General features: G+C 45.9%; 1 protein-coding gene across 2 annotated transcripts in view; it reads right to left on the bottom strand.

Moving 5' to 3' along the window:
* SMARCAL1 (SNF2 related chromatin remodeling annealing helicase 1) overlaps window positions 1–15,573 on the bottom strand; it is a 106,975-nt gene that overhangs the window by 5,535 nt on the left and 85,867 nt on the right. For both annotated transcript variants that reach the window (XM_073634406.1, XM_073634405.1), the window contains exons 11-16: window positions 14,022–14,240; window positions 10,307–10,377; window positions 8,303–8,405; window positions 6,229–6,411; window positions 2,377–2,477; window positions 839–935 (exon numbers count right to left, since the gene is read on the bottom strand). In XM_073634406.1, the coding sequence (XP_073490507.1) occupies window positions 839–935; window positions 2,377–2,477; window positions 6,229–6,411; window positions 8,303–8,405; window positions 10,307–10,377; window positions 14,022–14,240 (774 nt within the window). The remainder of the gene's footprint in view (window positions 1–838; window positions 936–2,376; window positions 2,478–6,228; window positions 6,412–8,302; window positions 8,406–10,306; window positions 10,378–14,021; window positions 14,241–15,573) is intronic.

Below are 15,573 nucleotides of genomic sequence, written 5' to 3' on the forward strand. Positions count from 1 at the left end.
CCTGTTTGTCTGCAGCCCCAGCACAAATTTTCACAGCATTTCTGAGCTCCAGAAGGCAGGGGGTAGGGATCTGATGCCAAACGCTGCACAGCATACAGTAGAGACCCAAGTGTAATCTGAGACCTGAGTTGAAGGAATGGACCCCCCCCCCCCCCCGCTACTTAGTCTCATAGAGAAACACGCACAGCCCAGGCTGTCAATCACATACTGTGTGCATAAGGAGGGGGCAAGGTCATCCCCAGGGATTCTGTGGTGTGGCCATAACCTTTGACTCATGCAGATAGCAGAGAGAGGAGAGAGCAGATAGGATCCACACTATGTGCGTTGGATTGATGCAAGTACCCACTATAGGAGGATATGCTTTCATTTCAGAGGTTTACAACCACTCCATAAGGTAATACTGCTTCCAATAAGGCTCCTTTCACTCCGTTTTAGCGGCGGTATTCGGCCGCTAGCGGGGCTGTTTTCCCCCCCCGCTAGCGGCCGAGAAAGGGTTAAAAACCACCGCAAAGCGCCTCTGCAGAGGCGCTTTGCCGGTGGTATAGCCACGCTGCCCCACTGATTTCAATGGGCAGGAGCGGTGAAGGAGTGGTGCTCCGAAGATGCTGCTAGCAGGACTTTTTTTTCCTGTCCTGCTAGCGCACCGCTCCAGTGTGAAAGCCCTCGGGGCTTTCACACTGGAGACAAAGCAGCGGCTGTTTCGGGTTGGTTTGCAGGCACTATCTTTAGCGCAATAGCGCCTGCAAACCGCCCCAGTGTGAAAGGGGTCTAATGGAAAGGAAATTTTTGCTTACAGCCATGACCTATAAATTGTCACATTTTACAGATGACATCTCACCTTATAAATATAGTTAGCGGATTCCGTCGTTTCGGAAAAGTTGGCCTCAGACAGCCCGGCCTGGCCCAGAATCCGGATCTTCTCCTGAATCATCGGCCTGATAGAGAGGAACATAAACTCACTTTTTTGTTATGTAAGACAACAGGGCTCATTTTAAGTATTCATGCAGCAGTGGTGTCACAAAATCAGAATAGAATGGGTAGTAGTTTGAAGACCCCTGTATTACAAGGAATGTAAATAGAAATAAGGATGACAGGTCCTCTTTAGGGAGAAATCTGGGGTCAAAAAGACCACAAATCTCTTCTTTACCTTTGAAAGCAAAAGATCAAAAAATATATATATTTTTCATCTTTTATTAAAAAAAAAAAAAAAAAGTGTTTACTTTTGCCCTAGACCGGTAGTGACGTTGGTCCAGTCCTCCAAGGCCATAGAGGCGATCAGAGACAATCTGATCTCTGTTCGCCTCTGTGACCAGCCGGCTGCACTGCCGGAATGTTTCTTGGGCACGCCGGTAAAAACGGTAAGCCTGACACAAACCGGTAAATGGCGGGAGGGTGGGGGTGTCCCCTCCCGCTTTTTCTGAAAGAGATCCAGCAGCTAATGAGCTGCTTGTACCAAGTGGTGGCTGGTGCTCAAAATTATTGGGGGGGAGGGCGCAAACAAACTGAAAAATACTTAACACCATCAATTGCAGCCTCACTGTGCCCATCAAATGCAGCCATTGTGCCCGTCAAATGCAGCCACTTGTGCCTGTCAAATGCAGCCACTTGTGCCCGTCAAATGCAGCCACTTGTGCCCGTCAAATGCAGCCACTTGTGCCCGTCAAATGCAGCCACTTGTGCCCCTCAAATGCAGCCACTTGTGCTCATCATACGCAGCCACTTGTGCTCATCATACGCAGCCACTTGTGCTCATCATACGCAGCCACTTGTGCCCATCATACACAGCCACTTGTGCCCGTCAAATGCAGCCACTTGTGCCCATCATACGCAGCCACTTGTGCCCATCATATGCAGCCACTTGTGCCCATCATCCGACCCCCCCCCCCGTGAGGCTCTGGCAGCCCCCCAACCCCACTCTCTGCGCCCCCAAGCACACCCCATTTTGAAGCCTATTATTATCAGGTGCTTCAAAAAGTACCACCCCTCCCGCCCTCGCCATAGGAATCCATGTGTCTGGCGTCCTGAAAGGGGTAGGGGGTGGCGCCCGTGCGTCCACAGTGCACAGGCCGCCACTGCTTGTACTGCTTTCGGGAGAAAGCCAGCCGCCAGCTGAAAAAAAAAAAATACCGGGGTTAGGGCTGATAGCTTCAGCCCTAACCCCGGTAAACCAATTGCAAACTGCAACGTATATATATGTATAGCAGTCTGCAAGTGGTTAAGTAAAACAAATGGGCTCATTTTAAGCATTCATGGTGCAGTGGTGTTACTAGATCAGAATAAAATTGGTTCTCCTCTGGTATATAGGTTACAGGTACACTTTACATCTAGAAATTCAAGTGTTTGAAGGACTCATCCACGCAGGGAGGTATCTCTTACCACAAATAGTCATCAGCTGTTCCTTTGGCCACCAGGTAGTGAATGTTCACCGAGTTTGTCTGTCCTATTCGGTGGACGCGATCTTCTGCTTGAATAAGAACCTGGAAAGAGTTGGAGCACACCGGTATAAAATCAGAACGCAAACACAACTATTACCACCGATGGAGGAAACAACAATAGAATTAATTTAAAAAAAAAGAAATGAAGCTCCTGCTCCTTTTCAGGCAACAATCTTCATGCGATTTTTAAAGGTGTGGTTTGCCGTGATTGCCATGCGACAATTGTGGCAGAATTGCATTATGTTTGGGGTGACATTATCCTTTAATGGCACCCCAAACGGAATGTGATTCTGAAGCTTGTTGTGCAGCGGTTGGCACGTGATTTGGAATTGTAACGATTTTAAATTGAGAAGTGTAAATGGGGTCAAGCGATTAAAATGTTACACTACATAATCATTGCAATCATGCGTATGCTGATTTTCTTTCTTAAAATCCGAGTTGAATCTCAAGAACTGCAGAACGGTCTGAAAGCGGCTGTTCTTTGAAAGCTACTTGATGCTTAAATGGCAATTCAGACCAGATTTCCAGGAGCCCGGCACTCCACAACAATCTGAGCGCCTCAAGAGAAGGTTAAGAGCCGCAAGTCCTAATTTTCAGCGCCATGAGGCTGATTGAGCACTAAGCACAGAACATACAAGGATAGATTTAGACATTCAGAACAGAAAAGTTTCCTGGAAGGAAGAAGTACCTGTAATAAACAGGAAGCCTCGGCACCGAAGCACCATAACTGCCGTGATTTGCCACTTTCCTCCACCCCTGACATCTGTGCAATCTTACAGCAATTCAGAGAACACAACCTCAAGGAAAAGTACATCCTGTATTCATTAAGTACATACTAGGATTTATAATAGAAAAGTTTCCCATTTCGCTACATTTTAATTATCGTATTAAAGTAAATGTGAAAACCTATTAGAACGGCGGTAATTAATTAAAATTCATAGAGGTCCGATCAGGAAAAAACTTTCTTCCAGCAGAGGTCCGAATCTCATGTTCCTCCAATCACTCAGGTCCTTCACATCACAGCCCCCCTCCTCTTATATGACAATCCCGTTCTAACATCAGTGTCCTCTGCCCCTTTCACACCCCCTCCCCCAACAGCAGTGTCCTTTGCCCCCTTCACACCCCCTCACAACAGTGTCCTCTGCCCCCTTCACGCCCCCTCACAACAGTGTCCTCTGCCCCCTTCACGCCCCCTCACAACAGTGCCCTCTGCCCCCTTCACACCCCCTCACAGCAGTGTCCTCTGCCCCCTTCACGCCCCCCTCACGCCCCCCTCACAGCAGTGTCCTCTGCCCCCTTCACGCCCCCTCACAACAGTGTCCTCTGCCCCCTTCACGCCCCCTCACAACAGTGTCCTCTGCCCCCTTCACGCCCCCTCACAACAGTGTCCTCTGCCCCCTTCACGCCCCCTCACAACAGTGTCCTCTGCCCCCTGACACCCCCCCCCCCAACAGCAGTGTCCTCTGCCCCCCCCCCCCCCCCCCCAAAGTGGTGTCTTCTGCCCCCCTCACCCCCCAGCAGTGTCCTCTGCCCCATTTACATCACCCCCCTCCTCACAGTAGTGTCCTCTGCCCTCTTCACATCACCCCCCCCACACAGCAGTGTCCTCTGCCCACTCAACCCCCCCCCCCCCCTCCCATAGCAGTGTCCTCTTCCCTACTTTACACCCCCCCCCCTCCACAGCAGTGTCCTCTGCCCTCTTCACATCACCCCCCCCCCCACAGCAGTGTCCTCTGCCCCCTTTACACCCCCCCCCCCCCACAGCAGTGTCCTCTGCCACCTTTACATCACCCCCCCCCCCCCCCCACTACAGTGCCTTAAAAAGTATTCCTACCCCTTGAAATTTTCCACATTTTATCACGTTACAACCAAAAACTTGTGTTTTATTGGGATTTTATGTGATAGACCAAGGGTCTCCAAACTGCGGCCCGGGGGGTCAGATGTGGTCCTTTGCTTGCCTTTATCCGGCCCTTGGGACACTACTCCTCCCACTGATATAGGACACTATTCTGCCAACTGACATTAACAATGGGGCATAATTCCTCCCCCTAATAACAAATGTGGTGATTTTTACTCCCGATGAAGGCAGGAAAATTTTCACCCCCGTTGGCCACAGTCCGCCCCCCCCCCCAAATTCTGAAGGACAAAAAACTAGCCCTTTGTTTAGAAAGTTTGGAGACCCCCTGTGATAGACCAACACAAAGTGGCACATAATTGTGAAGTGGAAGAAAAATAATAAATGGTTTTCACATTTTTTACAAATAAATATGTGCAAAGTGTGGGGGGTGCATTTCTATTCAGCTCCCTTTACTCTGATACCCCTAACTAAAATCCAGTGGAATCAATTGCCTTCAGAAGTCACCTAATTAGTAAATAGAGTCCACCTGTGTGTAATTTAATCTCAGTATACTGTAAATACAGCTGTTCTGTGAAGCCCTCAGAGGTTTGCAAACAGCATCATGAAGGCCAAGGAACACACTGGACAGGTCAGGGATAAAGTTGTGGAGAAGTTTAAAGCAGGGTTAGGTTATAAAAAAAATCTCCCAGGCTTTGAACATCTCACGGAACTCTGTTCAATCCATCATCAGAAAATGGAAAGAGTATGGCACAACTGCAAGCCTACCAAGACATGGCCGTCCACCTAAACTGACCGGCTGGACAAGGAGATCATTCATCAGAGAAGAAGCCAAGAGGCCCATGGTAACTCTGGAGGAGCTGCAGAGATCCACAGCTCAGGTGGGAGAACCTGTCCACAGGACAACTATTAGTCGTGTTCTCCACAAATCTGCCCATGTGGGGGGCACAGCAAACATGTAGAAGAAGGTGCTCTGGTCAGATGAGACCAAAATTGAACTTTTTGGCATAAAAGCAAAACACTATGTGTGTCGGAAAACTAACACTGCACATCACCCTGAACACACCATCCCCACCGTGAAACATGGTGGTGGCAGCATCATGTTTTGGGGATGCTTTTCTTCAGCAGGGACAGAGAAGCTGGTCAGAGTTGATGGGAAGATGGATGGAGCCAAATACAGGGCAATCTTAGAAGAAAACCTGTTAGAACCTGCAAAAGACTTGAGACTGGGGCGGAGGTTCACTTTCCAGCAGGACAACGACCCGAAAAATACAGCCAGAGCTACAATGGAATGGTTTAGATCAAAGCATATTCATTTGTTAGAATGGCCCTAAGTCTAGACCTAAATCCAATTTAGAATCTGTGGCAAGACATGAAAATTGCTGTTCACAGACGCTCTCCATCCAATCTGACAGAGCTTGAGATATTTTGTAAAGAAGAATGGGCAAAAATGTCCCTCTCTAGATGTGCAAAGCTGGTAGAGACATCCCCAAAAAGACTTGCAGCTGTAATTGCAGTGAAAGGCTCTACAAAGTATTGACTCAGGGGGGCGCTATACAAATGTACCCCCCACACTTTTCACATATTTATTTGTAAAACATTTTGAAAACCATTTATCATTTTCCTTCCACTTCACAATTATGGAACCCTGGGCAGAGAGGAAGAGTGCGTCTCCGCCGAGGAAACAAACGGGCTCAGGTGAGTAAAATGGGGGGGGGGGGGGTAGGGGGGCTGGGGGACCGGTCAGTGCCAGAAGTTTTTTCACCTTAAATGCATAGGATACATTAAGGTGAAAAAACTGGAAGGTTTACAACCCCTTTAAGGGGGGCTATTGCAAAAAAAAAGATGTTTTTCTTCTTATATCTTATAATGAGGTTTTTTTTTGTTTTGGCTAATATTTTGTTTTAAAAGAAAAAAAAATAAACACAGGTTACTTACTCCTGGGTTCCAGAATAACTCCGCAAATACCACCAGGTCAGCAGAGGACAGGGTCAGGCCCATGTTGGCAGCCGTAATGGATAAAACAGCAACACTCAGCTTGTCCGAGAACTGGAACTTCTGGCAGAGTGACTGGCGGTCGGCCGATGCAGTGTTACCATCAATGCGAATGAAGCCCACATTCTGTAAGACGAGAAATACATTTATGTGTTTATAAAATAAAGCTGAAGGAAATTAGAATTCCAGAGTTGTCACTATGGCTTAGGCCTAGTTTACATTTGCGGCAGCCATTGCCACCCCTCTGAAAAGCAATCCACAGTGGATAGTTTTGCAGAGAGCGGTTGGCAGGCAGTTGGGAAGCAATATGTTGCCTCTTCAGGGCCCGTATTACCCCTAACGTGATTGTACATGCAAAAATGCTTAAAAAAAAAAGAAACGGTGGAATTGCACTGAGCGGACCCGAACCTCCTCTTCTCGGGTCCCCTGTTGGTGCTTTTGGCTCCTCCTATCTGGCGAGATCCCCCATAGAAAGTTGCTTCCTAAGGTGGCACTGTTGGCTGTACTTCTATGGATCACAGGAGTGCAGTTCGTTTTGCACTCCTGTGACCTGTTTTCAGCAGAGAGCGGGCTGAAATCCACTCTGCTGACATCACAGAGTCGGTCCATACTCGGCGTCATCACAACCACAGAGTTGGGATCCGCCCACATGCCTGGACCGAAACCCGGCTCAGCCTCTCAGCGGGCCGCTGAGAGGCTGAGCTGGCCTCCCCTGCCCCCTCCACAGCCCAGCGCTCCAGTGAGCGAGGAGGGGGCAGAGCAGAGAGCTGTGACTGATAGCTCCCCGAGCAGAGAGCTGGTGACCATGAGAACCAAGCGATCGGCAGTGTTCGATCGCTCGGTTTTCAGGGTAGAGGCGCCGTGGGAGCATCCACCTAGGTAAGTATGAATTAAAAAAAAAACAAAAAAAAACATACTTCTCTTTTTAAAAAAAAAAACAACAGTTATAAAACCTGACATGAACTCCTAGTTTGTCATTAGTTATGGAAGGAAAGGCTCGGGAAAATAAAAGAAAAAGGAAAAAAAAAGGAAAAGGGAATGAGAAGGGAAAAGGGAAAGGGAAAGGAAAAGGGAAAAAAAAAGAAAAGAAAAGGGAAAAAAAAGGAACAAAAAGAAAAAAAAAAAAAAACAATCAGAAAAGAACAAGAAAAGAAAAAGGAAGAAAGAAAAGAAAAAGGAAAGAAAAGGAAGAAAAAAAATAATAAGAGAAGAACAAGAAAAGAAAAGCAAAGCAAAAGAAAAAGGTAAAAGAAAAAGAAATGGAACGGAGAGGAAAAAGGAAAAAGAAAAAGGAAAAAAAAAACTAAAAAGGAAAGGAAAAAAAAAAAAATAGAAGAAGAAAAAGAATAAGAAAAGAAAAGGAAAAATGAAAAAGAAAAAGAAATGAAAGGTGAAAGAGAAAAAAAAAAAAAAACCTGCCAGTGTCCTTTTAGGCAAGGCTTCAATCAAAAGTAAAATGCTGGCAGCAGACTCCTACGGGGTGAAATATCCAAATTAACAAAAATGTTTGAAACGATAATAGATAAAAGTGTAAAGTGAATACTGGATTTAAGATATATAGACCTCAGGAATTTAGAACCGATCGTGTATTTAAAACTCCAGGCAAATATAAAAGACTCTAAAAAATGAATGTAGCTCTGTATTCATAATGACATCACTAAGAGTATTGTATAAATGCAAGCAGCACAAGTACCTGAATTTGTCCTGGTATTAGTCTTTTGCAATGCCCTGTACAGAAGAGCTCAGAACAAGGGCGGGAGAAGCATATAAGGAGGGGAGATGAGCTCCTGAGTGTGCTGCTTCTCCTTTTACTGTCCAGTCACTGGCTGGGGGGAAAGATCTATAGGTGCAACTGAACTGCAGCAGTAAAAAAAATTAAGCCTGAATGGACAGAAATCCAAATTCTAAATAAAACAGCTCACTTATATATAAATGTCATCTGTGTTCTTAACCTGGAGTTCAGCTTTTACAGTCAGCACAGCCCTAAGCATTCTGAATGTGGATCTTTAATTGTTACCTTTTTCCCCAGCTCATCGCAAACACTGTCCAGCATCAGCTTATGATGAGCGAACACCAAGAACTTTTCTCTCCCGCTTTCTAGAAGATCCATGATGTATTCTCTGGAAAAGACAATGACCAATCAGATGCTAGCTTATTAAAACCATTCAAGGACCCCAGCAGGGCACACAGCTAATTTGTTCCTTTTGGTAACTCAATAAACATTCCCCATATCTGATTAGCTGTTAAGGTGAAACAATAAGTCCTCCCCATAAATGATTTGTTGATATGGCACAAAAATATCCTACAGGAATGTTCTACAGTAATACTGTAAAGGGCAAAATACTTTATTGCACTACACACAATGTTGGGGTGCAAAGACTTTTAAAGTAAAACTGCACTTTATTAAGAATCATTTACGCTTGTTCCCGCAATCTCACCAATTCTGTTGCCTGAAGTAATAATTTAACCACTTCAGCCCTGAAAGGATTTACCCCCTTCCAGACCAGGCCATTTTTTGCCGATACGGCACTGCGTCGCTTTACCTGACAATTGCGCGGTCGTGCGACGTTGTACCCAAACAAAATTTATGTCCTTTTTTACCCACAAATAGAGCTTAATTTTGGTGGTATTTGATCACCTCTGTGGTTCATTTTTTTTTGCTCTGTAAACAAAAAAAGGCTGACAATTAAAAAAAAAAAAAAAAAAAAAAAAAAAAAAAAAAACTTTTTATTTTTTGTTATAATAAATATCCAAAAACAAAATTTAAAAAAAAAAACAATTTCTTCATCAGTTTAGGCCAATATGTATTCTGTTACTTATTATTTGGTAAAAAAAAAAAAAATCGCAATAAGCGTATATTGATTGGTTTGCGCAAAAGGTTTAGCGTCTATAAAATCGGGGATAGATTTATGGCATTTTTATTCTTTTCTTTTTTTTTTTACAAGTGGTGGCGGTGATCAGCGATTTTTAGCGGGACTGCGTCATTGCGGCGGACAGATTGGACACTTTTTTTGGGACAAGTGACATTTATACAGCGATCAGTGCTATAAAAATGCACTGATTACTTTATGACACAGGCAGGGAAGGGTTTAACACTAGGGGCAATCAAGGGGTTAAGTGTGTCCTAGGGAGGTGTTTCTAACTGTGGGAGGAGGGGACTGACTGGGATTAGAGAGATCGCTGTTCCTGATCACTAGGATCATACTTCCCTGACAGAATGGGGATCTGGTTTGTTTACTTTGGCAGATCCCCGTTCTGCCTCTCTGTGGAGCAATCGCAGGTGGCCGGCGGAAATCACGGCTGCCGGCCACGTGCATCGGCTCCGGCGCCGCGCCCGCTGTATCTATTAAAATGAAGCGCCGTATCGGTGCGGCGTTTCGCGTAAGAGAGCCGCCCTGCTGTAGTATAACTGGTCGCCAAGTGGTTAAAGAGGACCTGAACTGTGTGAGCTTTGTTAAACCCCCCCCAAAAAAACGGCAAGCATAAGACAAAGGACTAGTCACCAGTATTGCCTGTAGTCTCCCTGCAGTTGATCTTTATCCCATTACTATCTCCTCACCATGCCTTGTTCTGTACCCTGTCTCTGTGTTAGGACAACTAACTTGGTAGAGAGGCAGGGCTTTGCTTCCTCATGTCAGAAGTGCCCTGCCTGTGACTGGTGATCTGATGACTGGTGTGGTCATATTCAAAAAGCAGCGAAAGTGGTGGAGGAAGCACAGATCCAAAGAATAAATGAAGATTAAGCAGGAAGATCCTTGCACTGCAGCTCCTCAGGTACAGCTTCCTCTCCAGCAAGGAGAACAGTGAGCAGTACAGTATTGACATCACCAAACCTCACTCCAAATCTGGTGAGACCAGCAGTCAGAGGCAGCGGGGATGGGATGATCTCACACTACAGCTATGAGATTATGAAAAAGCAATGCCCAGGCACAGGAAGTGTGCTGCTATTGTTCAGAAGAAACTGAATGTACAGCCACATGTGTGCGGGGCGACTCTGCAATGTGTTGGTGACGGTACCCACATGACACAGCGGATTTTGGCTTCTGCCGTTCTGTTGTAGAATAGGAGGAGAGCTTCTTTCTCTTGTCCTTTCTGTAGGTGATAAAAGAAGTATAAAAGGTCAAATGTATTACTTTTGCACTAAACTAAATGTACAGTATATAGAACATCAAACCTTCAAGGTACCTCCACTCACATTGCCTATGTTTGGAGCCATACACCCGTGCCCACACTGATGTCAAATTGGGAGCACTGGCTCTGTGTAGTCACTGGGGTTGATTTACTAAAGGCAAATTTGGAAGTACACAGAGTACGCATGTGCCACTGGGGCCTCAAAAAGTGTATCTCCAGCCAAAGATTTTTTATTTTCAGGTTTCAGACAGAGTGGGGGAGTGTTGGAAACTCTGTCAGTTTTTATTGCTTAGTATGTCACCAGAACAGGAAGTAACAGGAAATCTCCAAGAGTGACAGAGACAGAAGTAAAATCTGGAGTCCCTGTCATCGTTTGACTGCTCTCAGCATCTCCATTCTATCGGGGTGATAATGTTGTCCTTGGGACAGGAAGGAAAAATCTTTCCAAAGAGGTCTTCCCTACTCGATCCAAAACTAAAAGAAAAAAAGTTTGGTCTAGATCAGGGGTACTGAATAAAAATTCACGGGGGTCCAATAATAACATTTTTCTTCCAGCAGAGGTCCTAAATGCATGTTTGTGTGATGTCCGAGATCCTTCCCATCACACCCCCTCATTTTATATGACAATCCTGTTTAGGGCTGCAACTAACGATTATTTTCATAATCGATTAGTTGGCCGATTATTGTTTCGATTAATCGATTAATCGGTTAATAACCTTAAAAAAAAGTGTGGTGTATAATTTAGTTAATATGTAAAGTTTAAAAAAAAAAAGGCAATTTATTCTTAAATATATCTATGCAGTGGTAAATATAAATAACCAACTATATGGTTAGGGAGTGAAATCTTTAATCCTCTCTGAGAATAACAGACAGAAGAGATATACTCTATATACTATTAGAGGTTGAATCTGGTAAATATCATCAGACTCAGAACAAATTTTTTTATTTAAAGAAAAAAACAATTCTAGACTGTTTTGCAGATTTTCAAACAGAACTGTAATATCACATGCTTTTCTGCAGCTTCTCCATTGAAGTATATTGAACAAAAAAGCACCCTTTCCAAATACACAGCAGCTGAAAAAAGCATAAATATGAACGTTAAATGAACTGTAGTGCATTTCTGCAAAAAGCACCAAAAACACATGGGTGGGAACCAATCCTAAGACATTTAGTAACATAATGGAGTTAAAAAAAAAAAAAAAAAAATTAGCCCTTCGTTTTTTTTACTGTGCAACATTGAAAGTAATATTTACAGTAGAGATTTTTTGCTCTTTTTGTACTATATAGGGCTGATTTTAGCTTTTTTAACCCCATTATGTTACTGGCCGATTAATCGATTATGAAAAAAGTAATCGATTAATTTCATAATCGATTAGTTGGCGATTAATCGATTAGTTGTTTCGGCCCTAATCCTGTTCTTACATTAGTGTCCTCAGTCCCCCGCACATCACAGTCCCCCACTTCACATCGATCTCCCCCCCACACGACACCACCCCCTTTATATCTCCCCCCACAGCACTTTCCCCCTTTACACTACTCCCCGCTTCACATTACCCCCTCAACCACAGCACTGCCCCCTCTTCACATCAAACCACCCCCGCCCACACCCCTTTTTCAGATTCCCCCTGCCACAGCAATGTAATCCTTCACATCCCCCACAGCACTGCTCTCCTTTACATCCCCCCCCCCCCCCAAAGCACTTGCCTTCCTTTACAACCTCTCCCCACAGCACTTGCCTCCCTTCCAGTCACATCTTCCCCCAAAGCGCTGCCCCCCTTTAGATCCCTCCCCCCACAGCACTGCCCCTCTTCACTTCTCCCCCCCACAGTACTTGCCCTCCTCTACATCCCCCCCTCCACACACAAAATCTGCACCCCCCTACATTTCTCTCCCCCACAGCACTTGCCCCCCTTCCAATCACATCTTCCCCCAAAGCGCTGCCCCCCTTTAGATCCCTCCCCCCACAGCACTGCCCCCCTTCACTTCTCCCCCCACAGTACTTGCCCTCCTCTACACCCCCCCCACACACAAAATTTGCACCCCCCTACATTTCTCTCCCCCACAGCACTTGCCCCCCTTCCAATCACATCTTCCCCCATAGGGCTGCCCCCCTTTAAAACCCTCCCCCACAGCACTGCCCCCCCCTTCACTTCTCCCCCCACAGTACTTGCCCTCCTCTACATCCCCCCCCCCCCCCCACACACACAAAATTTGCACCCTCTTACATTTCTCTCCCCCACAGTACTTGCCACGCTTTACATCACCCCCACAGCACTTGCCCACGCCCCCTTTTACATCTCTCCCCCACAGCAAAGCTCCCCCCTCACATCACATCTCCTTTCCCCACCAGCACTTGCCCCCCTTCACATCACCCCCCCCATAGCACTGCCCCCACCAGCACTGTTCCCCCCCTTCACATCACTCTCCCACCGCAACACTGCTTCCGTTTTACATCACCCTCGCTCTCACCACAATAATGTGCTCTGCCCCCCCATGCCCCAAAAAACACACACAGCACTGCCCCCTTCATGTCACCTCCTGTCCTCCTCCTTCATAGCCATGGCCTCTTGCCCATGCTCTGCTTCCTTATACAGGGCAGAGAGTGGGAGGCACAGCAGCACTGGATGGAGGGGAGCAGGCGCTGCAGGGTTACCTATTAACAAGCTGGTGATTGGTTACTAGTACTGCCTGGCGTCCTAGCAACCAATTACCTGCTAGTTAATCCTAAAGGTTAACTCATGCAGCTCCTGCCCTCCGTTTTCTCTGCCTACTGCTCCCCACACTGCCTTGAGAATGACAGCAGTGGAGGCCAGGAGGAAGAAAGGCTCCTATATGGAAAAACCGCAGGTCCAGATGGGACAGTAGCTCGGTCCAGATCCAGACCCCCGTCCGCTTATTTTGGTGATGCCTGATCTAGAATGACATTTTATGCCTTTTACAGGAAACCTGTACTCACGGAAATATAGGGGATGCTTTTCTAATCTGTTGAAAATGCAATTTGCCTGGCTGTCCCACTTTAGCTTTAATATAGTCAGACTCATCCAAGCAAGCAACAAGTTAGGTCAGAGTAAAGCCAGAACACTGCACATTTTATCCTGATCAGTGACTCAAATCGTTGGAGCTAGCAGACCAGTACAACAGCCAGGCAACCCGCATTTTCAGCATTGGCAACCTCCATTATTTTGTTGGTACAGGTTTCCTTTACAGCTGGATTCCAGGATAAGCCAACAGTATCTAAATACAAGCAGAATGTGTATTCTTATATAAATATTGGTGCTAAATCCAGTGTGACACTGCCTCTGTGCAGGAGCTTCCTGTAATGAAGACCGCTCACTGCTGCGCTCTCTCCTTGTGCAGGGTGACTGGTCTTGTCTCCGCCCCCCTCCTCTAGTTTTCTGCAGGCAGCCTGAAGTGGGTGGGGCCTGTTGGGTCCCTCCCACAGCTCTGCTCTCTGCACAGGCTATGTACAGCACTGTGATGACATTACTGCAACTTTTACTAGGTGATAGCTGGTTTTGCAAAGACCATTGGTCATTATATCCTTTGTGGTGTTCAGGTATAAATTACATGAAGGTTTTTGTGCACGAAGTTCAGCTTTAACTTACATTCTTGAAGCCTTGTGCCATCTCTTTAGCTGCTGCAGCGAGTGCAGCCTTAGTCTTGGCATTGATGCCTTCAGGTGCAATAACGACCATTTTGCGCTGTTTGGCCGGCAGCTGGGACAGAACATCTGACTTCAGCCTTCTGACCATTAATGACTCCTCCAACAGAAGCTTTAATTCTCCCAGATTGCAGGATCCGGAGTAATCCCATCCCCATGGCATCTGAAAAATGAAAGCAGTTAAAGAGATTCTAAACCTTTATTTTTTTTAAAAATAACAAACATGTTATGCTTACCTGCTCTGTGGTAAATGGTTTTACACAGAGCTGTCCGGATCCTCCTCTTCTCGGGTCCCCCCCACTGGCACTCCTGGCTCCTCTAGGCTTTTGAGTACCAACCTCAGCAAGCTGCTTGCTAGGGGGGGTTCTGGTGCACACTTGCTCCCAAACCCCAATGCCTGCTCCCATAGACACAGACAGAGGGGCTTTGTCTCGCTCCTGCTCCCTTATCGTAGGATTTGATTAAAAGCAGGGGGAGCCATTGGCTCCCACTGCTATCAATCTGCCCTGTGAGGAGGGAGAGAGTGGAACGGATGAAATAATAGCCCTTGACATTGGTGTCTGTGGATGCAAAGATAGCCCTTGACATTGGTCTGGGGGAACCTGGAAAAAGAAGCCTTTTACCTTAAAGTGATTCTAAAGCCTAAACCCTTGTTTACCTTAGGTTCAAATAATGGGGGGAGAGGTCAACACCAAGGAAAAGACACAACATACAAGAGTACCAACATCCCTGTAAATGATGAACTGAGGAATTGGAAGAATGGGACTTTAAAGGTACGTCATATACAAAGCAAGACAATTAAATAATATAAAAATATAAATAATTTATTTAGAAAACACAAGATAAAAATATGGCTACAGTTACAGTCATAGTCCTGGATATGCACACCTAACCTAACCCTGACCAATGAGAGAACTGAAGTCACATACAAATTATTCCTACGTCCTGGAATTTCAACATGTTTCACCGGGGCAGCTTCATCAGGAAAAGGACAAAGGTAATATAAAACAGCAAAATGTGCACAACCTTAGGTGTATAAAAGAGAAACACAAAAAAAAAACTTGTTTGTCTTAATACATTTCTTGCATTGAAGTAAAAAACATGTAGGCATCAGTATTCCCCTCTCACCCCCCCCCCCTTTTTTTAATTACCTGAGCCCTCATTTGATTCAGCACTGTGCAAGTCTGCAGCTCTTCTTTCATCTCATTTCCGTGTCTCATGGAGCCATTGGCTCCCACTGCTGTCAATAAAAGCCAGTGACGAGGGAGCAGAGGGCGGGTCCGAGTCCCGCTGTCCATGTCAATGGATGCAGCAGCAGGGCTCGGGAGCGAGCACACACTAGTGCTCCCATGGGAAGCGTTTTCCTCATGGGGGCACTGGAAACGGAGGAGGAGGCAGGAGTGCCGGTGGGGGGACCAGGGAAGAGGAGGTTCGGCACTGTTCTGTGCAAATCTATTGTACAGAGCAGGTAAGTATAGAGAAAATAAAATATTTTT

This window comes from Aquarana catesbeiana, linkage group LG06 (genome assembly GCF_042186555.1).
Source record: "Aquarana catesbeiana isolate 2022-GZ linkage group LG06, ASM4218655v1, whole genome shotgun sequence".
Lineage (NCBI taxonomy): Eukaryota > Metazoa > Chordata > Amphibia > Anura > Ranidae > Aquarana > Aquarana catesbeiana.